Here is a 26,565-nt window from a genome sequence, read left to right on the forward strand (position 1 = left end):
AGGAGATACTTAAGCTCTGCCTTAAGCGTATCATGCGCTAGCGTAATGAGTTAATTGCCACACATGCACAAGGACCCCGCCGCTACGGCTCAGTGGTTACGGTGCTTGGCTACTGGCCCGAAAGACGCGGATTCGATCCCGGCCGTGGAGGCCGAATTTCGATGGAGGCGAATTCTAGAGGCCCGTCTACTGTGCGATTTCAGTGCACGTTAAAAGAACCCCAGGTGGTCGAAATTTCCGGAGCCCTTCACCACGGCGTCCCTCATAACCTGAGTTGCTTTGGGACGTTAAACCCCAATAAACCAAACCATATGCACAAGGTCATTCTCCACTTTACATTCTTAGATCCCCGGGAGTCCTCATACCCCTCTTGGCGCAGTGATGCAGCGGTTAAGCAATGCGCCACTACCCTGCAATGCCAGCTGCTACCAGCGGTGGGCCTTGTGCCACCGAGGTCGCTCTTCCCGAACGACCAATCATTAACTTAACTTCCACCTTCCATGGCGGGCAGTTTGCTCACTATCCGGTGGGCAGGTTGTGATGACGCCGCGAGGTCATGCGACCTAGGTGGCCCGCCTGCCTCTTAGGTTGCTCTCTGGGCACCACCTGCCAAAACCACGTCAGTGATTTTTCGCTCACAACGCCGACAACGCCGACACTGGATTTGCTGCGTAACGGGACCTTTAACGCTATCGCGTTAAAATATCTTCAGTAGCTTGTACAAAGAAAAAACATGAGCGCGGGCGCGTTTCGCAAAGCATATTCGCCCAAAGTAGCCTTACCTGCCTCAGCAGCAGTGCGCGGAATATTGCTGTCTTCAATGCCCGCGCTTCATGGAGACGAGACAATATAATTTTAGCTAAAGAAGAAAGAAGTTGCAGAAACTAGTACATATATATGAGAAATTGCGGTTTATATTGAATAGTTAACTTTTCAACTATTACTGTTAGTCTCCTTAATAACTGAGGGGCGTGTAGCTCACGGTAAGTAATATGCATATCTGTTTTTAGAATTTCGAAAACATGGTTGCCCTCAGGGCTGTCGCCTAACAAATTTTGGCTACATCCCGCCAAAATACATGCACCTTCGAGAAGCTTGCAGGCAAAGGAACGTGTCCAGTGCACGTAACACTTACGAGGCGCAATAATTTTAGCTAAAGAAGATAAAACTTGCAGAAACAAATATATATATGAGTAATTGCGATTTATTTCTAAAGATGAGGTTAGAACACGCATTCTTGCACAGACAGCACAGTGCGCCAAGTCAGACAGGCGACGAAGCGCTACAAAGAGCTTTATTCTCTATGCGACTCTTTTTTCTCGCGCTTTCAAGCATTTCTAAAGCTCGAATAAATTTGTGGGCTCGCCTAAAAAGCCTGCATGATTTGTTAGCTCCCTTGGATTACGGTGTAAGTAATGTCATCCCATATTCTTAGACCTTTCGCCTGAATCATAGAAAGAAGCAAGAAATACAAATAACGAGCAACGATGTTTCATAGTTTCATATATAAAGAGATTTAGGGAAGAGCATGCCATGAGAGTTAAGTGAAAAGCCTCGAGGGCCGTAAAATTCAAACGAGTCGGAGCTCTCTAGAAATCCGGCATTTTGCCTTCCGTGTCGCAACGGCGTCGAGAGGGTAAGTGCACCGTCTAGCCGTGTTTGAAACCGCGACGTCTGTATGGAGCCTTGCGTAAGAATGTAGCTGAACGGAGCTGCCAGGAATCCCATGAAAATGTTCGAGGGGCAAATGTAAGCCGGGAACGCCGCGCTTCTTACACGTTCGGTCCTAGCCAGCAAAAAAAAAAAAAAAAGAAAAAGCCACATACCAGAAAAAATGACTGGGGTCTAATGTGGCTTGAACGTAGTTATACGAGTGAAAGCTCTGCTAAGCTTAGTCTCCAGTGTCTGAAATCAAATGTCAAGGGTCAGGGTCAAGCTTGAAGGTCAAAGATCAAGGCCAGGTACCCAATGGTCATAGTCATACGATTACGTGGTTATAATGCCACAGCTTGGGCCATGCTACCACGCAGTTAAGTTCAGTTGGACCTTGTGAGGAACTGAACGTCATTGTCTCATCCACATCTAAATCGGAAGTTGCACTCCGAAGAGCACAGTTCTCTCTCTAAAAAAGTGCTTAAACTACACACACGGAATGCTCCTACATCCCCTCGGCATTGCGATACAAGCTCTTCGTCTGCTATTTCTTTTTAGTCAAACTAAACAAGGCGGAAAACACCGGAGGTTGAATTTGAAGCGCAACTAAAAAATTACCGGCGTCATTCAAGGAATTTAAATACCCGTAATGGGAAAGCATTGCAAGTTATTGAAAATTAAATTTCGATTGCATTCCAATTCTATTATACTATTCTAATTCTTTTCTATTACTTTTCAGTTGGTGCAGTTGTAAGTAGAAGTACTCACGATTACTGGTTAACATGCGTTTTTTTATCGCCTTTTTGTCGTCGCATCTTTTCGACCAACCGCGAGTTTTGCAACGCCGCCACTTTTTGGGCCACAGCGGGTTTTTGTGTCAATGAGCCAGCGAATGCTTTCGCATTAATAATGCCAAATCTAGCAGTCAATGATAGTTTAGTAGTGATTAAAGGGCTGGTTAAGACAAAGAACAACGCGAATTGGGGAACGAACTTAAATCTATTCAAGAACAAGTAAATCAGAAACTAGACTCGAGGGTGGAGGGGGAGAGGGGGGGGGGGGGGGGGGGGCTTCCATTGTTCAGAATAGATGAGTGATTGTTCCTTAAGGGTAATAGAAAGGATTGATTCCAAAAGGAAACAAGGCGCATGGCGAGGCAGGGGGATTGAGAGTGAGTTATACAGGGATGGGAGATCTGCGGGGTTACGCCGGGTCCGGCTAATGCAGAACGGAACAGGACTAAGTGGAGATCAACGGAGACGGCCCCGTATCGCAGCGCTAATAATCAGGCTTATCGGGGTGATGACGATGAGCGGCTGCAGCGCCACATGCTCGTATTGTAAACTTTTCTCATCCCAATAATCTCAGTAGAGATTTTTTAGACATCACTGTCCATAGTAACGGGATAAAAATACATGCGCCCCAATGGGCTTCGTGCAATTTATCTCTGTCCATAACCCCGACAGCGAGTTTTAATATTAATGAGGAATGAATGCACTGAAAAAGTTTGGTCCCCAGAAAAGTTGTCCATAATTCGAGTCGTCCCTATTAACGGGGGTCGCATTAACGAGGCAAGACTTACTAAATGCCAAATGTTTCAGCGAAGTTTATTACTAACACATACAAACAGGCTTTTTGCGGCAAAAATGCTGCCTCCAAGTAGCTCCTAGCTGCCAGCCAAGTTGACAGTTTTCCCGGTAGTTTTCTTTACCCAATGACTGCTGGTGAAATAAGTGAACTTGTTTGATCGTGAAGAAGGCATACTGCGCTGTCGTGTTCGGCTTGTTAGCCACAATGTTACAAAGAGACGCCGTACACAACTTGGCTACTCACTAGAAAAAGCAAACAACGGAAGGGGGGGGGGGGGGGGGGGGGGGGGGGGCAGACACCGAAAAGGTTTCAGAGGGAAACTTCAAGTCAAAGCCTGGCTGCAAAAAATGATGCTGTGCGGCCGTCCGGCTTTCCCGGAGAAGCGCGACATGTACGCTTTCAAGAATCAGCGCACGCCGAGATTCTTTTGCACTACATCTGCGTTTCGGCTCGCTGGATTCCTTCTTGAATGGTGAGTGAGCAAATGCGCTGAAAGTTTTGCTGCCGGATCAGTGCTTTGAGTGCTCTCAAGTTCTCCTGTATCAAGAAGCAGTGCTCGTGTACGGCGTTTCGGAATGACTCGAGGAGTTTCCTGGCTGCAAAACATTCGCAGCGGGAACGTTTTGGGAGCTCTGGGGAACCGTAGCGCTAATGGCGAACGCTTGCTTGAAACGAGCCCGGGTGCACGTGATGTGAATACCCGAGATTTGTGAAACAGTACTTAGGACCGCGTTAGGTTAAGGTTTGACTGCAGGGCAGGTTTTTGCGTCTGTGTTCGTACTTCAACCTCTAGTTAAAAGCACATATTCTGGCCCTGTTCGCGTTCAATCAAAAACGTTTATACGGCAACATATAAAGAGATTATCTGCGGAGGGTAGCCTCGCCATTATAAACGACCACACACGCTTAGGAACGTACATTTTGATTTGCTACGAAAATACCGGAAAGCCCGTCGATACCGGAAAGGACGTCGATATTTAGGTTCCTCTTTTATGGAGTGGACCTCATTTGCAGCCATTCAGGAACGTAGAATACCTGGCTTGGCAAGCTTTTTGGTGAATATTTAACATGAGCATTATAAAAAAAGCCGTGCCGCTTTACCTCACGACGGGATTTATACTTGCCTCTAGCGATACTTTGCGTTTGTTCCTGGGCTATAAATATAGTTATCAAAATAGCAGTTAAGCTATACTAGAAAAAGCACAAGCAGTCAGCAGAAATGTTTGCACAGCCCCGCTGAATAACAGTGACCTTTTGCTCCTAATAAGCGTACAGCTTGATGCCAATAAAGCAACAAAAATAATTTTGTAGAATTAGCTCTTTTAAATTCAGTTAATTTCTTTGCTTAAAGAAATTACTAGTAGCTAAGGTGGCGCTTTTCAGTGGTTATGGTGGTTTGTTGTGATGCTGGCACGTTGATTTTTTTTTTTTTTGGGGGGGGGGGGGGGGGCTAATCTCCGCCTTTAAGGGTATAATACGATACAGTTAAGAGCCTCGTCAGCGGCTCCTCTTGTCCACGCAGGCACGGACACTGTTTCCATATTACGTGAAAGACCACACACACTACATACATATACATATAAAGCCTCGCTTTAACCAATCCATACGAACGCGCTATCGATATCTTCATCATTAGTCCATCATAGAGGCCGCCCAGCAACTGAATTTCTCCACTCTGAGCGTCTGTGGACTCCGTACTCGGCAAAAACAGGTATAACAGCACTGCCAGTTTTCGGGCAGTTGGCTCGATTTTGTTGCTATACGGGAGACCAGGATAGAGACTGAAGGCGCGACAGAGAGAGCCGTCCGGCTTTTTCTGGAAGTTTACAGTGTTTGCGTGTCACACTCTGCGTGTGTTTCAGCGGGTTGTCTCTTGTTCCTGCAACCAAGCATACCCTGTGCTGACCTTGTGCACCGAATAGATCCGGAGGTGTGGTTCATATGTTGCGACTTTCGGATGTATGGCGAGTTGTGGCGGTTGACCAACGTTCAAGCTTTCAGTTATCGGGCAAAGAGGGTAGCTCTCTTTGAAAGCATAAGTGCTCTTCTTGAATCTGAGCGTCACGTTGTTTTGATGAGGGACTTTAACTGCATGTGTAACCACAATAGTCGTTCTCAACTGAGCAGAAATAGCGATAGAATTTTTGCAGTGCTATCTAGAATCACTAAAAACGTGGACATGCATGTATATGACAGTGGGCTATCTGGGCCTACATCCTGCTGCTGTACACGCATCCAAGAAAATTTGCATGCCCATCTGGACAGGATCTACGTATCTTCGGCTCTCCTAACCCGACGCATTTCGCATTGCATAAAGGCAGCGACTTTTTCTGATAACAGCATGTTTATTGTTTCTATTGGTGAATGCCCCTCTCCTAAGTTCCAACCTCGCTGGGCTCTTCGGAAACTGAATACTACGATGATTGGCGATGAGGATTAAAAAGAACGAGCAAATTTTGATTTTCGAATCTTGTTTCTCAAGGTGAATGCACTTATATGGCGCTTAGGAGATGTTTAAGGAATGAGTGCGAAGCATATCTATTGAAATAGGTTCGGTAGGGCCCCAACTTTAAAGTACTTAAGCAAAATGCTTACTGAAACCGCTTTATAACCTTTATGGTCTTGATTGTGACGCTTCTAGCTTGCTTGTACTCGGAGGAAATCGCTGGTGTGAAGCCTTTAACAGTTTGACGCGCAAAGCTACAGAGTTTCATCAGTCTCGCGCCAATTGCTCTTTGTACTGTGAAGAACTAACTCGTCAGGCTTTGCTTAAGTGGCTACGTCATGCGGTTGCCAAGATAATATCAGCGCTTTTTTCTGGTCGTGCCTTAGTGACCACCATGAATTTCATAATACCGGAATTCGAGAAATACTACACGTCTCAGATTCTGCTTGCTCCTAAGCCTCAGATGCGGTTGCTGTGGCGCGATTCGTCTACCTTGTGAAGCCCTTTTCAGATAATGAGTGCTTGTCAATAAGTGGCACTTTAACTTTAGAGAAAATAGAGGATGCCATTGTACAGTTGCCACTTTCAAAAATACCTGGGCCTGATGACCTTTATGTATAATTTAACAAGGCCTTTAAGCCCCTGTTGAGACCCGTTCTACTGAAGATTTTCGCCATTTTTCTGAATATCACAGTTCTGCGGCAGTCGTGCAGCAGTCGTTTACAAAAAGTCACAGTGTACTGGTGCTAAGGAGCATTGATAAAACAAAACCGCAATATGTAGGGGGCTGCAGGCTGCCGCGAAGATCTACACCTTGCTGGCGTGGCTTGGACGCGCTTATCACCCATGTTCCTTGGAGTGCCATTAAGCGCGTACACGCACACTAAGAACTATTGGAAAAACCGCGTGTCGGCTGTACAGTTCTATGCTGAGACATTCGCCCTACATGGTCTGTCGATATTCGGCAAGGTTACCGCCTCTAAGTTGTTTCTAGAAAAAAAAAAAATATTTTTTTGCTCATTATTCATTGCGCCAAGATTTTCATTCACCGCTTCCACAGAGTTTTTGCAACTTTTGTTCCGAGTTCGTCCACGAAACAAATGCGACGTCATCATCTTATCCAGCTTCTCTGTACTGGCGGTACAGTTTTAGTCCATTTTTATGTGCGGTAGATTTTCCCAGTATTGCGTTTTTTCACCCCAGTTCTCATCGGATACTCCTTGCATTTTAATGGGAGAACATTATATGGGCGATCAGTAAAAAAAATCCGGAGTTCCGTCTGCGAGAAACGTGCCCGAAACGCACGCGACTTCATGACGACATCGGAGTTGCCTAAATCAGCAGGAAAGGAAGAAAAGAAAACTTCGTAAATAAAATTACTTCTGAAGTGAGTTTTGAACCCAGGCAAAGAGATGAGTTAGCTGACATTTGAACACTACGCCATCATTTAATTTTTTTTCCCGACATGGTAGGTACTACGACAGGTTATGCACGTGCAGAAAGGATATATATGCAAATTATTTACAAAACACGCAGCTAATGACTGCACTGTACCAGCCTGACAGAAGGGAGCCCAGCTAAACGGGCGACAAAAATAGACACCGCATCAGCAGCGGAAACCAGTCTGGTAGAAAGTCCCTCTCATCACAAATGTCCCTGAGTTGGAGCATCATTGGGGTGAAATGGCTTCTGGCTGAAACAAGGGGTCCAGCGTTGCGGTCCAGCATGCGCGTTTTTCACTGGCTGTGAAGTCCAATGAAGAAAAACATGTCACATGGTTCATAATCAGGCTGGGTAACCGCAAGGTAACAAAGACGGTAGGGATTTGAAACAAAGTCTTTCTTTGGCGTTCTCTGCAATAGATCGAAACAAGATCACATCCCTGCAGGTAATAAAACAGTTTTGAATGTTTTCAGGTACATTGCACCCACGGCGCTTTACACAAAGTACAGAAATGTCTTTCCTATGGAGCCGTGTGTTAACAGGTAGAGCTTCGGTGTGTAATTTATAGAAGAACGTTTTGGTGCCAATTCCTCCTCGCACCAAAAAGCCATCACTGCAGCACAACACCCCGCGCGCGACACTGCCAGTCTCTCACTCTGAGTTCGGGTGTCGTCTTCATCAGCTTCCATTAGGGTGGCACGAACAGATCATCTTCGCTGGCCACTGCGTTAGAATAGTGCGCCATCGCGGGAGCGGAACACCTCCCGTTCATGCTTTCGTATTCACAGCACGTAAGTAGCCTTAAGTGCCCTCCCTAATTTATTTGCAGGCAAATTTAGTTAATGCTTCGCCGGCACTGATTATGAGAACTAACTTCTTTGATCGTCCTTACTTATGGGGGTTTATGCATGAGGTATATTTTTCTGTGCGCTTTCTCGCAGTGCTTGTTTCAACAGAGTTTTCATCTTCAGTGGCTCTAGTTGAAAGGACCAGCAGCGCCTTCCTGCTCCTGTCGGCGCAAATGGGCGTGGCGTACCCGTACTGACATCTAAGGGGAGTGGGTTTGAATCATGCTGAAGCCTGTGCCTTTCCGCGTCTATTTTATTTTTTAAAATTTTCTCGTGTGATAGACGCACAGAGGAGCAGAAATATGCCGACAAAGAGTGGTGAAAAATGTTGCCGTTAAATGCACTCCCGCATTCGTATACACAATCTAACTGCCCGAACGCCGCCTTTAGCATCATTCAAAGCTTACAGCCGCACACTACGCACAGCAAGCTTATGTCAGCTGAGAGTTGTCGCAAAGTTTTCTCAGTCATTTATGGTTTGAGAAGTGGGGTGGCGGGGCTCAGGCTATGAGGGACGCCGTAGTGAAAAGCTGTGGAAATTTCGTCTGCTGGCGTTCTTTAACGTGCACTCAGATCGCACAGTACACGGAGCTCTAGCATTTCGCCTCCATTCAATTGCGACCGCCATGGCTGTGATCGAACCAGCGTCATCTGGATCACCAGCCGAGCTCCATAACCATTGTGCTACGGTGGCTACACAAATACGAAGTAAATAATTCTTTACTATTAACCAATATACTATTATTCGTGCCACCGCCATACAATCTTGTAATCTTTTAGCGTCAAACTGTTTCCCTCTCGGCTGCCGCCGCCGTGCTTCCATCAGTGTGCTGAGTCCGCGGCTTAGTCTCTATGTGCTTCTCTATTTGGTTGGTTCGCCACAGCCGTTCACCTTCAGCTTGCATGCATTTGCGATCAACTTCTTTCTTGGCACACAACCGCAGTATAAATGAGTGTTACAGTGTGGCTGAACTATCTCTCCTGATCGCAAACACACTTGAAAATTGCGTGAAATGCAGTGCGATCCTAAAAGCACGCCTCGCGCACTCTTTCCCTTCTCTCTGTCTCCACGCTGTTTCCGCGGTGGCAGAGCTTGATGCACGTTTCCCGTTTCTCCTTAAATTCACCCACCTCTGTGGCGTAGTGGTTAGCGCGCTCGGCTACTGAGCTGGAGTGCCCGAGTTCGAACCCGGCTGCGGTGGCCGCGTTTCGATGGAGGCGAAACTGAAAAGGCGCCCGATATCAGTGCACGTTAGAGATACCCAGGTGGGCGAAATCATTCCAGAGACTTCCACCCATCTTTCGCTCCCACTTCCTTCACAGCGAGGTTGAAGTGTCCGCCAAAAAGTGAGATGTTACTGAGTCGTTTCCTTTCCTCGAAACCAATTTTCCTCCTTGCTCTCCTCCTTATCCCCTCACTTCATCGCTGTAGTTGTAACAGCATCCTTTATCTTGGTGCTACCAAATGCCGTATGTGAGTAATATAGACACATTCGGTTCAGTGGTTCCGTTGGCAACAACGCCTGTCGTCGAAAAAGCAAGAGACGTGGTGCTCACTTAAGCAATAGCACAAGGTTCCCATTGCTATCCACCAGAACTCCACAAATTGATGATAGAAACGGAGAAAACAACTAGCCTCGGCAGATGAGGAGGAAAGCCTCAAATATCCGCACTCACTATATTTTTCAGGCTTGAAAGAGGGTGGAACGGAGCCCGCCAGGAGCGCAGGAGTGTCACAAGATTTGTCAGTTCGTACGTAGAGTCTCAAAGTGCTTGAGACGAAAGTAAACGAGTGGTTTATAGGTAAAAAGCGAGCTAGTAGCAGAGTTCTGCTCAGACGACAACATCGTCAGTTTTACGTCTACAGCCTTTGTCGGAAGGACGCGGTTCATTGCATGAAGCAGGCGTCCAATCATTTCAGTATTGCTTCAACTCTCCGCCGACACTCATTACAGTGAAGAGCATAGCAGAACTTGGAATGCAATACCAGAAGCATCCTGATGGCCGGAAGAGTGGAGTGCAGAGTTCTGACGAAGGCTGCCCGGCCAAGGAATGCCCTTTAAATCCAAGCAAGCAGTTCGTTTTTTTTCTTTCCTCCTGGAGCAGGTGAGCGGAAGATAATAAAGCGAAAGCTCCACTCTTCGCACTACAACTCCCAAGGTCAAGTTTGGTGCCTGTTTAACCTTGAGACGGCAGAGCGGAGGTGTGGCAAGTGACGTCATACCACGTGACTCTCTGTGGAGAGGCACCGCAGCTTCGCTCTCTCGGAGCCTTGTCGAGCCGCTGCTGTACCACGTGACTAGCGAGGAGTATAACAGCTGCTTCGCTGGCTTTAGGTCGCTCCGTCTCGCCTTTGATGAGGCGCGTGCCGAACCGACTCCGGCGCCAAACTACACGTAACCATGCTTAACAGAGCTTTCGATCGCATCAGTAGGTTTAATAAGCGCTAAAACTCTGCAAGTGTTTTGAGATGTCGTTTACCTTTGACGCACTGTCTGTTGTTGATGTTGACAGGATAGTCTGGCCTGCACTCGCAGCGTCGGGAGGTGACGTTGCAGAACACGTGGTACAGAACGCGGCTGCATGTCTGGTTGCACGGGTCGCCAATGTAGAAGCCCACACCTGCGCCAAGTGAGAGAAAAAAAACGATACATTGTGAGCAGTTGAACGCTATCTAGGGCACTGTCACTAAGCTGCGGACACAGTAGCCAGAGAGTCGCGTGTAGGGTTGTTTATTAGTTAAGTACTTAGGTAGAAGAGGAGACGAGGGGTGCAGAGGAGATCGCATCATGTTTTCTGCACTGCATTCTCCAGCTATGGGATTATTGTTCGTCCTCTCTTACGCATGACATTTATGCAACTTTGCAATCTAATTCAAGCCTCGAGTGCGACGTGTTAACTCGTGATGCGTTCATACAGGCGTTGTGTGGTCAATAAACGTCTTCTTCGCCTAGGCGTATTTTCTCAAATTATCATCATGGCGAGAACGCGGCTTCAACGTGTTTTCTGTTCTGGCGGGATACCGAGCCAGCACCAAGAGCGTGGAAGCCGTCGCTTCGTGTTTGCACAGCGAACAAGTTATAAGGGGGAGTATAGATAATTGCGCTCACATAAAACACATGATCGCCGTCATCGCCGGCAGGACAGATGTCTGTGTACAAAGTTGATGAAATGTACAAGCCTTGGTCTGTGTACGAGTGAAGACAACGAGTAGGTGAAAATGTTCGTTTTATTTTATACTCAACTTGTGCTTAACTTGACATTTCTTAGCTTCTGGTTAGTCCTGTAATCCTTTTCTCCAGTATAAGTAAACGTTGATTATATAGCCATATCTAGAACGTCCCTCATTTTATATATTTTCTTCACACTTTTATAACGTCCATCGAAACTAATTTTATTTCCTGTGCTTCCTTCTGGCCTATGATCGTCTGCAGTGCGCCGCGCTTGCTTTCCCATGCGCTTAGAACTACAGGCGCACCACCGCAAATTTCGTGGAAGCCCCAAATTTTTGCCTGGTCATCATCAGGGACAAAAATAGGAATTGTTGATAGAATCGGGCAACTCTAAGTGGGCCTAAATATCCTATTTTTTTTTTATAAACGCGCAGAAGTCACCAATATTATAGTGAGAGAGAGACAGGAAGAGGAAAGACAAGACGATTAAAAAGAAGGGTGTTCCGGATGGTTCCTCTGCACATAGAAAAGAAGGCGGACAGATGATGTGAAAGGAGGAGAAAGAAGAGAGAAGTGGGTTTAGAATAAAGGATTTACGGTAATGACACGCGCACTGCAAAGTCTGAAACGTGGAAATAGTGCTTTGCAAGCTACCAAATATTTTATGCTCCTTTAGCAGGCGGGCATCAGGGTTGCCTAAAGCGTACACATAAGTTACTTTTCGGTGCTTAACGCAGGGTATCCACACAGCAGGTGTTCGATATTTTTCCCGTGAAGCTGCGCCAAAGCGGTATTGCTCCGATCGGCCTTTTAATTTATTACTACGAATGTGTTTCTATTCTGTAAATTAGGAGTTACCTATTTGTTACCTTCGCTTCTAAGAATGCACTCCGCTCAACTTACGGCGGAATAGGCAGTTCTCCAAACAGGAATTATAAGCACAGTTTTTTGCACTTTCCGCTCTATGATATTCCGATCTGGTAATATTAAAACCCCGTCCACATACCCGACGTCGAAGAATGCCCGAACTTCGCTCACAATGCCTAATTAGAAAACTGCCTGTTTAGATTTCAGTTTGGCAAAATGCACTGCGGAGAAGCAACTTAAGGATTAGGAAACTGTGCTTTTTGTTTTGTACTTATGGCTATATTAGTTCCCGTTCAAATTTATGTCTACCTTGATTTAAGGGTTATGCTTGCGGTCAAGCAGCGCAGATGTTTGATGCTAATTTCATTTGTTGTAAAAAGGGACAACTTGAGAAGTTGACTTAACGGCGGAAACGTGTCGCGAATACAGAAAAGACTTGTTTCTTGAAGTCCGGACGGGAACCGCTACAAACCTTTTTTATACAAGAGCAATTACTTTAGCGCCGGACAAAAAAAAAAAAAAACATAGTGTCATGAAAAAAAAAAGATAGAGAGTAATAAAGAAGAACCGAAATTATAAAACAAATCAAATTAAAAAACCAGCCGTCAAGAGTTAACAGGTTTCAGCGCACGCAAACCCGCCCGAATGTCATCTTAACAAAAGTTCGTCAGCGCATTCTCGTTTCGAACAGAATTACGTAAAAAGAGCGCGTTGAAACGTTGATGACTTCATGCAAGGATAAACAGCTCTTGTTCACATGTTCATGCAGAAAAGACGACGTGGAGAGCACGACCCCGACCCCGCGCATTTCGCCTACTACGCCGCCGACGTCCCGAAATGTTCTTCGAAAACGACTCCGCAAATAATCACGCGCCGAAAGGGCGGGTCGCCCGCGAGATGCGACGAGCGCCGATGGCAAAGTTTGGGCCGCATCAAGAATGCATTACGGTTTCGCCAAGTTCCGTGCGCCGACAGGCAACATTGACCCAGTCGCGTTGCTGAGAGATGCTTTTTCGCAGCCGCTCCGCTCTCGCGTATTTTGCGCTGTGGAAACTGCTTGCCCTGCGGGTACAAATATGACAGAAAATAGAAGCAAAAGCTAAACAGAGCATAGCGCGCCACCTCCTCCAAGAAGATGCAGGGGACGATGTACGATGCTTCTGTGACGTTACCTTTTGACGTCGCTCCTGGAAAGATAGCTAGGTGGGTCCCCATTTTCTGCAGTCTTTTTCTCTGCCAAAACAGACACATCAGTACGTATAGCTAAAGCAAGATCCCCGGGCCGGTGCTTGGTAGATAATCACTTTAAAAAGAAAATAACGAAATAAATCGCATCAGTCTAAGCGTAGCACCGTTCCGCAATGTCTGTTGCGCAAGAACACGAGGATACAGAAGTACGATAAGCGGTTGGAAAAGAAGCAGGCGCTCGGCGAAACGGGACGTCTTTGTCATATTGGAAGAAGCCAGGATACCGGCAGGGTCCCGGCTGAGTAATATAGGCCGGAGGAGTCGGTCCACGGCATTGCCGACGTAGAGTTATACTTCTTTGCACTCGATAGCAGCCGCTAAGAAGAATTTCGCAAGCCGTCAGCCTCAAAGGATGGAAAACGTTTGCGTCCCTTAGCATCAACGGCAGAGTGCGCGCTGCGGTTCTGCGCAGTGTTATTCCCTACCCGAAACGGACACTGGCACTGAGAAGTTGCGACATGGATGTCTTCAATTTTTCTTTACAGGACAGAGCGTGCGTTTATTCTGAAACCGAGAAAGACAGCGCCTGCCACCGTTGCGCTAAAAAGAAGCGGTAGAGAGCCAGCCCATTTGGAACTTTGCGAATAAAGAACTTTATTTTTATTTTGCACAGGTTAACAAGACAAAAGAAGCAAGCTGCAGTCTCGCGTTACTCCCTGGGGTGAACAGCGCTTGACTGCGTTCATTTTACAATGCGGAGGGCTGTTCTAGTTATATGAGACACAGAAGGCGGCCTTCATTTGTGGACCTAAGGATGAAAGTAACAAGTAATGGATGCTCACGTGCGAAGAAAAGGCAGAGATGAAAGGAACGGGAGTGGAGTTAGCCACGCGTAATGACCCGACTGAGGAGAGATATAAAGGGACAGAATGAGGTAGAGGGAAAGTAGAGTCGGCCGTGTCCATGGGGCGTGGTCTTTGTAGCGCCCCGGTCGTGGGCAAGCAGCACTATCTTCTATTCTGCGCAGCTCGGCTCTGTATGAATTTAGAAGTCACAGCCGAAAAAAAACAACAACAGAAAAACTGGAGGGTACACTTTCGCTCCTCTTTAAGGGTATGACTCGATAGCATTAACGGGTTAATGCCCGTGTATGCGCAATTGTAATAGACCGATTTCACAAGCAGTTGCGCTACGCCACCGCCGCCGCGATGCACTCTGGGAGTTGTGGTACTCCGGCCGGCGGCCGCGTCAGCGCGATGCGTGGCGCACGCGCGAGAAGCAGCCCGGTTTGCGTCGCCACACGGTGTTTCTCTGCGGGAATGCTGTATTTGCGGGACAAGTGCGTTCACCTGAGGAGTGTCGTGAGCTCCGACAACTGTGCGAAGCAGAGCGTCCCGGATTTTCCGTTTTCTAGAAGAGAAAAAGTAGCCAAGACATTGCGTAGAAGCTGTTCACGAGAGGCAGCTGAAGAAGTGCTGTTCAGTACATTTAGCCGTACTGTCCCTGTTGATCAGTGGACAATTACAAATGGCAAATTTTCAAGTTCTGAACTGTATTAAATGCCTTTTACGCGGCTCTCAGCTTTGAGGCAGTCCCTTAAATTGTTAAAAAGAAGGCAATCGGATTTGCCTTCGTGCTGTGTCGCCAAGCCTTCTTTGCAGCGATTTCTGCCCGGTGCAAGGTTGTAAGGGAACAAGTGTGCTAAGATTTATTGTTATATTCAGGAATCCTCAATGTTAGCTTGATGCACGTATTCACTCCTGACGTCTCGAGCTCCCATACTAGCGATAATGCTTTCTCTATTTCACGGAATGAGAAAGCGAGGCTATAAAACTGTCGAAATGTGGAATAATTTCAAACGTTTTGTTGCTCACTGGTCGTTGAGTATACATGGTATTCCGGTAACAGCCACATGCCATTTAAGCCGGGATATCACCCACATTTTGTCCGTTGTTTTCGATAAAAAAGGCCATCTAGTGTTTACCAATCAGTCAACCTGTTCAGACTCGTACTACGAAAATAGCGAAAGTGAGTCGTACGGGAGACGCCCTGGCAGAAGATTATATTAACCTAAATAAAAAAGTAATTAGTTTATCAATAATCAAAATAAAACTATTCGTCACGAAATTAAAATCCCCTAAACCCTAATTAGGCGTACTCAAAAGCTCCCCGACTGGCTTCTCCTTTTCTCATTTTGTACTGAACACAAGCATTTGTCACATCTCCATTTATAAAAACGGCATAGCTCGCTCGAATCGCTCACCTTTCCTGCTGGTGACCCGCCGAGCACGTTGTGAATACATGTACGAGGTCTGTTAGAAAAGTATCCGACCTTTGGCCGAAGAAAAAAAAATGGCATAACTGGAGCGTTGGAAACCTAATTACCATCAAAGTAGTCTCCCTGGGACTCAACACACTTCTCCCAGATGTGCTGCCACTGTTGTAAGTATTCCGAAAAGGCCTTTTTCGGAATGGAGTTTAGCTCAGCTGTCGTTGCAGCCATAATGTCCTCTCTTGTCTAAAATCGCGCTCCTTTCAATGACCTCTTGACTTTGGGAAACAACCAGAAGTCTCAGGGGGCCATATCCAGAGAGTAAGAAGCCTGTTGAACTACAGGGGTTTGGTTTTTCGCCAAAAAAATCTTAATCAAGTGCGAAAAATGTTCAGGAGCATTGTCGTGATGAATGCGCCAATTTCCTGTTGACCACAACTCCGGTCTCTTGCGCCGCACAGCACCACGTAGGCAACGGAGGACATCCCTGTAGTATTCTTTTCGTCAATTTTTAGTTTGTGGGGTGCGTACGCGTGGTGTGCCACACACAGGGAGTCAAAGAAAGCAGTCAGCATCACTGTGACATTGCTGCGCACTTCGCGGGCCTTCTTTGGTCTTGGTGACGTGGAATTCTGCCATTGTGAGGACTGGGATTTGGTTTCCGGGTCGTACCTGTACGCCCAAGACTCGTCACCAGCGATTATGGTGTTGATGAAGTCGGGGTCACTGTTTGTGGAATCCAGCATATCCTATGAGACTTCAACAGGAAGCTGCTTTTGCTCCACCGTGAGCACCTTCAGCGCGAATTTCGCCGCATCTTTCTCCATGGCCAAATTTTCGGGGATAATGGAATGTGCAGAAAAATTGGTGATGTCCACCTCTTCCACAATTTCTCGGATAGTCACACGATGGTCCCGCGTCGCCACAGCGTTCACTTCGGCAATGACCTGGTCATTTCGGCATGTTGATGGCCGACCGGAGCGTGGCTCGCTCTCCACCGATGTGCGGCCATCTTTAAACCAGTTGTACTATTGCTTAATTTGTGTGCTGCTCTAAGCATCATCACCGAAAACCGTCTAAATATTCCAAATGGTTTCCACTTGGCTGTCGCCCCGTTTCTGGCAAAATTTGATACATTAGCGCTGCTCCTGTCGCACCGCCATTTTGCTTGCACTAAAAAACCGACGAGAGCACTGCGCACTACCTCACTTAAACGCTGCCTCCTAGCGACTGACGCTATCGGCAGGCGGGAAAAAATTCGTGCATGCGCACGACGGCTCAAGGTCTGCCGGTGCAAGCGCGCTTGTTTCATATCCATCAGGTGTTCGCAAAAAAAAAATAAGGTCGGATACTTTTCTAACAGATCTCGTATGTGTTTACGTGAATAAGAAAAGACACAATCGCATGGCCGGTTTTGATCAAGGGCTATGATGAAAAAATAAAGGCAACAAACGCTGTGTGACACGTCTATAGCGAATGCCCAGAAGAATACAGCGAATACTGAAACAGCAAAATGAGGTGGCAAGAAATGTAAATACTGTCTGAAGACGTTAATTAAATCGCGTGCATCACTATGCGTTCAAATGTTCTGCTGACAAAATTAACGAAAGCGGCGGTCAAGCGCGTTTTTATCGCCACCTGCAGCATTTTCCAAAGCAAGGTTCGAGGAACAAACGCAGCGTCGCCACCGCGGCCACTCCACTTCATGCGGCAACTGACCACCCTCTCTGCGCTGCTCCTACCGCGATTAGCATTGCACCCCTCGAAACTCCGCCGTGGAGCCTCTGTTTCCTTTATAGAGCTCAAAACAATAAACTAAACGGCGGAAAGCTACTGCGGCCGGGTATAATGCCAGTCAAGGCGCAAAGTAATGTAGGCTGTCGTGCAGACGACGCCACGAAGGACTACAGCCAAGATGGCGGCTGGCTACTTCCGGTAAACGCGCGCATGCGCAGTAGGCTTTGTGAAATCGGTCTATTCTCTACTTTACATTCACAGGTCGCTGAGAGTCTTCATACCAATCGTGGCACAGTGGTGCAGTGGTTAAGCGATGTGCCCCTACCCTGGGATGGCAGGTGCTGCCATAGGTGGGGATTTTGGTACCCAGGTTGCTCCTTCCAAGCAACTTCTAGCGGCCAATTATTAAATTAACTGCCACCTGCCGCGGAGTTTTTGCTCACAATGCGGTGGGCAGGTTGTGATGATGCTGCTAGGTTATGTGACTTAAGTGGCCCACTTAGGTTGCTGTAGTCTCCATCCGCGAGGCTTCAAATGGTCGCAACACCGGACAATATTTTTTGACATGGGGGTGCTAACGATCTCACGTTAAAAAAAGCGAGAGGCTAATTAACAGCAGCCCTTCTGCACGTCACTGATAAGCAAAACGAAAATGTTTGGTGATCTGTGCAGGGCTTGCTCAAATCGGGATTCCCCAGCTTATACTCTATAATAAAAGTGGTTCGTTGTTGCTAAACTATTTAGCATTCCTATGGAGCTTTTGTGGCGCTCCCGGCTCAGTAGATACCGCGGACAACAACCTCATTTTTTCATATTGTATGCAGTACAGTGTACAGTATATCTTTTTTTAAAAATACGCTTTTTCAGTTATCACAGCGCTTTTTTCGGAAGAGCAATACCAGCGGTGTAGTGCATCAGAATGCGCTAAGGCCAGCTAACTACAAGGCTGGCTAAGTAATATAGAAAAGCTAACTTTTAACTGCTGCTATTAGGCTCCTTAATTACTCATAGGAATATTCACAGCACTTTTTAGAATTTAGAAAACGCGGTTACCTTTGGCGCAAATTTCGGTTACGTCGTGCCAAAACACACGCGCTTTCGAGAAGCTTGCAGGCAAAGCAACTTTTCCAGTGCACGTAACTTGTCGAAATATGCAAAATTTGTTGGGCTACAGCATCGACGGCAGCCGCGTTTTTGACATTATAGAAACTGATATGGATATCACTTACGGTGGACTACATGCGTCTAAGGATTAGGGAGGTTAACAATAGTGGTTAAAAAGTGAACTATTCAATATTAGTTAACAAGCCTGCTAATTAGCATGTTTTGTGTTGTTTCTGATGAACTACACCGCTGACAATGCAATACCGCTTCTAGTTCGGAAAGTCTATTTTTAAAAATTGTGTAAAGTCTTAGGTGAAACACGTCGTATAAGAAGTACGGTACGCAGAACAGTCTCTATCAAACAACTGCGAACACTTTAAGTTGCGCACCAAGTGACCCCGAAACTGGGCCCCTCCTGGATATGGAGTTCAAACATAAGTAGTTCAAACATAATCTTGAATATAAAGACCTGGAAGCATGATGCCTCTTCTTGTACCACTGCATTATTGGTTTGGAGTCACGCTAAATAAAACCACAAAGTAACTAAACAGAAGCGACATTCGGAGATCATGTTCACGATTCATTCTTATGCATTTTGCTTATGAGGATTTAACGTGCAAAGCGACTCAGGCTATGAGGGACACCGTAGTGAAGGGCTCCGGAAATTTCGACCATCTCTGGTTCTTTAAAGTGCACCGACATCGCACAGTACACGGGCGTGTAGAATTTCGCCTCCACTGAAATTCGACCGCCGCGGCCGGGATGGAACCCGCGTCCTTCTTGTCACCAGCCGAGCGCCATAACCACTGAGCCACCGCGGTGGCTATAAAGCACCTTACTAAGGCTTGCCCTTCTAGGCGGAACGGTGACATGCTGGTTGTTTCCTGTACCGTGGTACTGTACGCAAAGGTGACGTAGGGTAGCACTTCGTCCCAGGTTTTATGCGCGACGTCAGCATATATTGAGAGCATGTCAGCGAGCGTTTTGTTTAGTCGTTTCGTTTGAGGATGGTATGATGCCCACCGGTGGGTTGTATGACTGAGCAGCAATATCTGCTGCAGCATTTCATCGGTGAATGCGGTACCCCGGTCGGCGATTCGAATTTCCGGGGCGCCATGATGCAGAGCAATGTGAAGGACGAAGAATTTTGCAACTTCCATGGCTTGGCCGCTTGACAGAGCTGAGGTTTCCGCGTATCGCGTGAGGTAGTCCGTGACCACGATGGCACGCTTGTTACCCGAAAGTGAAATTGGGAAGGGTCCCAGCATGTGCCTGCCGATCTGCTGGAAGAGTCTTGACGCTGCTCGAAGGGTCTGGTTGTATTGGCTTCAAGAATCCAATGGTGTTTGTTGAGGGCAACTTGCGACACTGACAGCTACGACACGTCCTGACTTAGCGGGCAACGTCCGCCTTAAGTCGAGGCCGGTAATGCTTTTCTTGGATTCGTGCAAGCATACGAGCGATTCTTAAATGGTGCGCTTTTAAGATTTTATCGCGCAAGCTCGCAGGTATAACGATCAGATACAGAGTATTGCGCGCAGAGAAATTTTTCTTCGCCAGAACACCGTCGTGAATGCATAACGACGGCAGCACGCGCTTGAAAGCTCGCAGGACAGTCGCGCTTGTACCGTTTAGAAAGTCCATGATGTGACGAAGTTCAGCGTCGGCAGAATGCTGCTCGGCGAGGCATGTTGCGTTGATGGCGTTCACGAGGATGACATCGGCGGTAGTGTCGTCGGTGCGGGGATATACCGGGGCGCGCGTGAGGCAGTCGGCGACCGAGTGCTAGCGCCCAGACTTGTATGTGACACTTATGTCGAACTCCTGAAGTTGTAGGCATCTCACAAGGCTAGCTGGCGGGCTCTTGATGGTCGCCACCCAGCACAGGGCTTGATGGTCAGTGACGACACTGAAAGGGTTCTCATAAAGGCAGGGCCGGAATTTAGACGCCGCCGACACCATGGCTAGGCATTCTTTCTCGATGGCGGAATAGTTAAATTCGGCTTTAGGCAAGGAAAGACTTGCGTAAGCGATGACACGTTCGTGACTGCCCCGGATTGGGACCAGGACGGCGCCCAGGCCTACGTTGCTTGCGTCGATATGAAGCTCCGTGTCGGCGTTTTTGTCGAGGTGGGCCAGTACTGGAGGTGCTTGTAGATGGCGTTGATGATTTCGAATGCTTTGGATTGTGGGGCGTGCCAAGTGAAAGGGGTGTCTGTCCGTGTCAGGCGCTTCACGGGCTCAGCGATTCGAGTGAAGTCATTTACAAAGCGCCGGTAGTAAGCACATCATCCAAGAAATCGTAGGATGGCCTTCTGGGCTTGCGGTAGGAAAGTTGGCAATAAGCGGTCATTTTCTATGGATCGGGTCGGACACCGACGAACACACGTGGCCCACGAACTTGAGCTTGGTGGAAGAATAATGAAATTTCTCATTTTTTGAGGTAAGCCCAGAAGATGGAATAGTTTGCAGGACTCTTTCGATGCGGCGAAGGTGCGCTTCAAACCCTGGGGCGAAGACCACTACGTCGTCAAGATAGACGAGGCATGTCTGTCACTTGAAATCTGCAAGGACTGTGTTCATAAGCCGTGGGAAGGTTGCCAGTGCAGAGCACAGACCGAAATCTCTGCCATCAGCTCTGGTACCAAAAAGGGGACACGATCAACGAAAAAGAGGCGAATTATTGAAGAGGAGAACTGATTACTTATTAAGGCCGCCATGTCCTCGGCTAAAAACATCAGTGAAGAACTTCAGAAAACGATCAACATGATAATAAGTGGTCTTTTGGAGAGTTTTAGTGATGAAATATCTCTAGCTAGAAACGTTATAAAAATTTCTTGTGTCATTTACAGAAATGCGAAGCAAAAGTGAACAAAGGTGTTGTGCTAAAACAACTCCAGACCATGTCACTGCTGGCATCTGGCGCAAATCGAATGAGGAAAGCCATTAAAAATACCGCTGCGAGGTGTACGTAAGTTAGACTTCCGTACAATTACGAGAAGCGGGGAAACAAGGTAAAAGCTTGTAGAAGCTGCATCTTTAGCCACGTTGGGTGACCATACTGTATTAATGATTGCAGGTGTACCTGGCGCAAAGCATGAGAGCGGAGTGTAGCTTACATAAAAGAAATCTGTTAAGTTTGCTTTGCAATAAGGGGGTAATTACTCATCGGCGTCCACCCAAATGGCATCGCTACAGCATAAGCTTGCCGTCCCGGTTAGCTCATTTGGTAGAGCGACTGCTCCGATGAAGCAGTGGTTAGTGGTTCGAACCCCGGACCAGGACGAATTCTTCTTTAACAACGAAATCTCTGAAAAAGCTGTGTATCTTTCCTGTGTAGCCATGTGGCTGCGTTTAGGTGGATGCCAATGAGTAATTACTCTCTTATTAAAATATACTCCCCCGTGGGGGATTCCCCTAAGCATTTGACCTACGTCTGCTTTGTTACGTTTTCTCGACGGTGCAGGAGGGAAAAAAACAACCACAAAGGCACAGGAAAGAAAGAAAAAGATGCAACTCACTCCAAAAGCAACGAGAAAGAGAGTATATTTTTATTCTATTCGGGCGCACCCTGGTGAAACCAGTGGGTTTGAATGCGCAACGGTGAGAGGCAACGCGGCGCTTGCCGAGAACGCTCGAAACGAGCTCTCCTTCCTTGCAAGATTGGCCCCGTGGTAGTCGGGAGTAGAATAAAAAAACGTACAACGAAAACAACGCAGCACCAAACACGAATGATGCCAGTGAGGCGCCGGAAGCAAACGAAGCAAGACAGCAGTAAGAAAAATGCGCGTCGCTTTTCTCAACAAGGTACGGAAAAAAATAAAAAGGGGAAAAAAAGCGAGCAAGACGAAAAGCACGAAATGGAGTTCGAGAAGGGGAGGCTCCATATTTATCACCCGCGCCCAAGCGAGCACAGCAGAACGCGAGCAGCATACGACTACACAATGGACGCTTCTCAACAGCGAAATGATGAATGCGGGCAAGGCGTAGTGTCCTTTGTAAAATTCCTCACAAAGGGCTCAACGATGTGGACGCCGCACTTGCTCGCAGAGAGAGGGAAATAAAAGAAGAAAAAAAAACAAGAAATGAAAGAGAGAGAGAAAGCGTGAAGCGCAGGAAAATGTGGACGCCCGGGGACTCGGTTCATCCTTTCTCGCAATTTTTTATTCCTTGCGTTGCAAAACTTGTGCGCTTATAGGCTCCGAACCCGCGCGCTGGGCAAATAAGAACCACCAGAAGGGAATTTGAAACAGCTGTTTTTTTTTTCTCCGCTGAGGATGAGATGGAGATATCGCACAAAACGCATGGAATGCGAAATATAGCTCTTGACGCTGTGCACTTGGCCCTATGAATGCTCGACGAGGGAAATAAAACGTAAATAAAGAAGATAAATAACAGAGGAGACAGTGAAAGCGCAACAATTTTGTTTTTGTCAAACGGATGTTTCGCCATACTGCGACGGTTTTCGAAGCTTTAGGCCATATACTTTCAGGATGCAAGGATGTGGCCCTTGTTAGGCCCTTTTTTGTGCATTGTGGCGTCATGTAATACAGGCTACGGTATAACAGCGAAACTTCGCAGCGTGGTATGCCGCTGCATTCAGTCTCTACGGAAAGCGAGTTGACCGGTATCAAACAGAAAGACCTCATGAAACTTGAGAGCGCATTACCGTGGAGAGCATTAAAACGCGCCACATCGTGCTGGGTGTTAAATACGGGGTTTGTAGCATGTAGAAGCTTTTGGACTTGGTGTTTCCACACTGCACACAAGGCATAATGTTTTTTTTTACAATGCAAAGAAGAAAGGTACAGGCAAGTAGGAACGTCTGGTTTGAAATAAAAGGAGCAAGTGTTCAGAAACAGTATCTAGTCAAATGTGGCTTATAAGGCTAGTAGTTCGCATGTAGGACGAGGTTGAAGTAAACTGTCCTCTGCGGCGTCTGTCAACGAAGTTTACTCACAAGGTTCGGTTTACGTGTCCATCGCCCCCCACCCCCCATTTGCACGAACTACAGCAGTTAATCTAAATATTTCCGGGCAGGAATTCAGTAAAATGATTACAAAATCTAAATTTATCGAGATATTCACTACTGCGCCTCTTCCTGTGTTTGAAGAGTGAAACTCATGTCGGGCCCAAGCTAACTTTCCGCTTTTATATGTGCTGACTGTTACGCGATCATAATGCTTTATATAAAACTTTTCATCGCTTTCCTGGCTGACAAGGCTGTTTACTACCATCCCCACTTTTTTTCTCGAGTAAAAAAAAATGGCTGGTGGTTCAGCATTGCGAAACACGGAATACAGTGCGGAAGCTGAGTTTTTTTTTTTGCAGGTGGACACCACTGCCACGTACCTGAAAGTGCGATTGAGGTGTCCACTAACCCAGGGAGCCAGTTATTCGTATCTTCAACTTTTTCATCGTCAAAGCTAATTTACCCAATGTGCCGCGTTTCTGGAACAATGTTGTCAACGCCAACGTGTGTTGCTTCAGTTACGTGTTTCTGGCAGAGTGTCGTTCACGCCAAAGCATGCAGCGCACGTCTCTCTGTCACTAGCACCATGTAGCTCAACGCGCGAATATTAGGGTGATTTTGAATCTTAAATAAACAGCGCGAACGACGACAAGAACAAGAGACAAGAAAATGGACGACACAGCGCTGATAGCAGTAGGATAGCGCTAAGGTGATAGCAGTATTTTTTGACGAAGAAGACGATGGGCAACGCACAGTGCGAGAGTTTGTTTGGCTGCGGCGATAGCCCAGTGCTCTCGCGCAGGGGCTAGCGAAGGTCATCTGTTTGCGCTGCCGCGGGTTCTCATTGCAGTCGCGGGCATTTATTTCGTTTATTTTTATTTGTTTATTTCACTTGGCGCAAACCCACAAAGATCGCAACATCATGCTCGGGGTTTACCGAGCGTATTTGTGCTTTGGCTGTGAAAGATAAAACGCTATCATAAACTCGCCGAAGAGGGCTTCGCCTCTAAAGCACTCGTGATGCGGAAAAGATGCCTCTCCTGGTGCCAGTGGAGCTTGGGCAGAAAAGAGATGGGGAAAAGGAGAAAAAAAAAAAAGGAAGCAGTAAATAAGCAGGAAAGAACTGAAACTGCCTTCAGGCTCTTCTTTTTGCGAAGCGAAGGCAAGAAGCAGCAAGTTAAATGCGAGTGAGAGTTTCTAAGTCTGGAGAACAGCGATACGATCTCGGCCTTGAAGACAAAGTTGTCTGAAGTTGAGCGACAACTTTCTAGGCCGGAAGCTCATGCTGCGATTACAACGCCCGTAATGCTCTTGGGGGGGAGGAAAGGAATTAAAAGCGGCGTAGGTTTCCGCTCGTGATCAATCTTTCTTTGCGAGGACTCACTTAGCAAGAGCGCGCCTCTTAGAGAAGGCACAACTGTGATGGAGTTGAAGAAGGCATGAAAAAAACGTTGAAACCACAGCAACGCAAACGACTATACTTTAGTATTTTAACTTTTTAAAAACAAAACAAGGGGCCCCACAAAACGTATTTGTTTCAAAAAACAAAGACGCTCTATAGATACGAAAAGGTGTACTTCGAAGAAGGCCAGCCCACATATTTTTCATGCGAGTCGGAGAAAGAATTTTGTGTTGTTGGATATCCCAGACAATTTTAGCTCTTGTTATAAAGGCGAAATGAAAACTAACCAATACCTGGGGGAAGCTGTAGTAGCTGATGACTCCAAAGTTCTGCCAGGCTGTCGCCCTCCCCCTCCCCCCTCGCTGAACGATAAAGTCAACTCAACGTGACACTATGAGATGATAAATGAGGTGATTTATTGCGATAACATCAGGAGGACCATAAAGGCGAAAACATTCCGGTGGTGTCGGCTTTTGTATGAAGCCTTCCCTTGCTAAGTGGTATTTAGGAAGCTTTGCCTCAATCCGCCTGCCACCTGCCAACCGTACTCCTGACGTCTACTTCCCTCCTCCCCACTTGTGAGGGGGAAGAAGGAGACGTCGGACGAAGAATTACTCCGCAAAATTGAAAATGTCTAAGAAGAAAGTTACTGACTGAGGCAGCCTCAGGTCTGCGTGCAAAATATACAGCCTCGCAAAGAAATATTGGGTTAATAATGAGGCTTTTAGCAGCTACTCCTCTGAGCATTGTCCGGAAAGAGCAACCTGTGCCTCACAAGCCCTACCTGGTGGCTGTGTTTGAAACAGCCACCTTTCAGTGAAGTGGTGCATAGCTTAACCGCTGCGCCACTGCGGTGGTAGCGGCATGACGAGTCGTTGGGATCTATGGATGTGACACATTTTTCATAACTGCGTAGTCAAAATTAGAGTAAAGTCAGAATTTGAATATACTGGACAGCTTAAGACAACGGATTCAGAAGTGGAACCGGAATAGGATCAGACCGCAGTGGTGGTCGAGTGGTTGAGCATCCACCTCGCTTGCGGGAGGTTCAGGGTTCGATCCCCAGTGCTACCGGGTGCCCAACGGTGATATATTGGGTACAAACTTCCCCTTGCCTAGTGCTCGGCTTACTCAGGGTGAACTGCTTGGGAAATGGGTCCTTGACCCCACCTTGAGTAAATGAAAATTACCTTGAGCAATGGCGCTCTGTGGCCGCAGATGCCCTTGCGGCATAAGAATCACCATCATAAAAACTTGTCTGAGTGTCATTGGGACGTTGGGAACACCGTAAAGCCACGATCAGAACGGCAATTGACTGCCGAGTTAAATAAGCATGCTGTCGCACTTCCTACGCACCAATCCAATTGATAGCTCAATTTTTTTTTACCAAGGAACGAGTTCGCGAAAACTAATTTCCAGGATTAGGCTCCATCCAATATCCTGAGTGAATGGAAATGAACGCGAACAACGCGGTGCCTACGCGCTCCGCTGTGCGGATTTCTTTTGATCGCGCTTTTACCTTGGTGGTAAAAAAAAAGATGCCGCCACCGTCTGGAAGACGTTGAAGGAACGAGCGTTAGCTGTTTGGTAGCGCCATCTATCGTCCATGTGATGTATTGCCACGTGATTGGGCTACTTTTCCATACCTTACGGCGAGCGGGCGCTGACCGCCTTAAGGTCGGATATTTTTAACCAATTTGGGCCGAAAAAGTTTTTAGACTCTTTGGAGGGCCATTTTTCCTTACCTAAAGGCGGTAGATGCCCGGCCGCCATGAGGCATGAAATTGTGAGCTGCCGAATGCTGACGACACGACCGCCATGACGCTAACCATAGGTAAATGTTAACCTAATTAGACAATATTGGTGTCTA

General features: G+C 47.0%; 1 protein-coding gene across 1 annotated transcript in view; it reads right to left on the minus strand.

Moving 5' to 3' along the window:
- Positions 1–26,565, minus strand: part of LOC149339761 (uncharacterized) — a 223,574-nt gene that overhangs the window by 97,703 nt on the left and 99,306 nt on the right. Inside the window, exon 3 of the mRNA XM_089550561.1 lies at positions 10,462–10,602. Coding sequence (XP_089406687.1) covers positions 10,462–10,602 — 141 coding nt within the window. The remainder of the gene's footprint in view (positions 1–10,461; positions 10,603–26,565) is intronic.

This window comes from Amblyomma mixtum, chromosome 6 (assembly GCF_055824585.1).
Source record: "Amblyomma mixtum isolate Tamu chromosome 6, ASM5582458v1, whole genome shotgun sequence".
NCBI lineage: Eukaryota > Metazoa > Arthropoda > Arachnida > Ixodida > Ixodidae > Amblyomma > Amblyomma mixtum.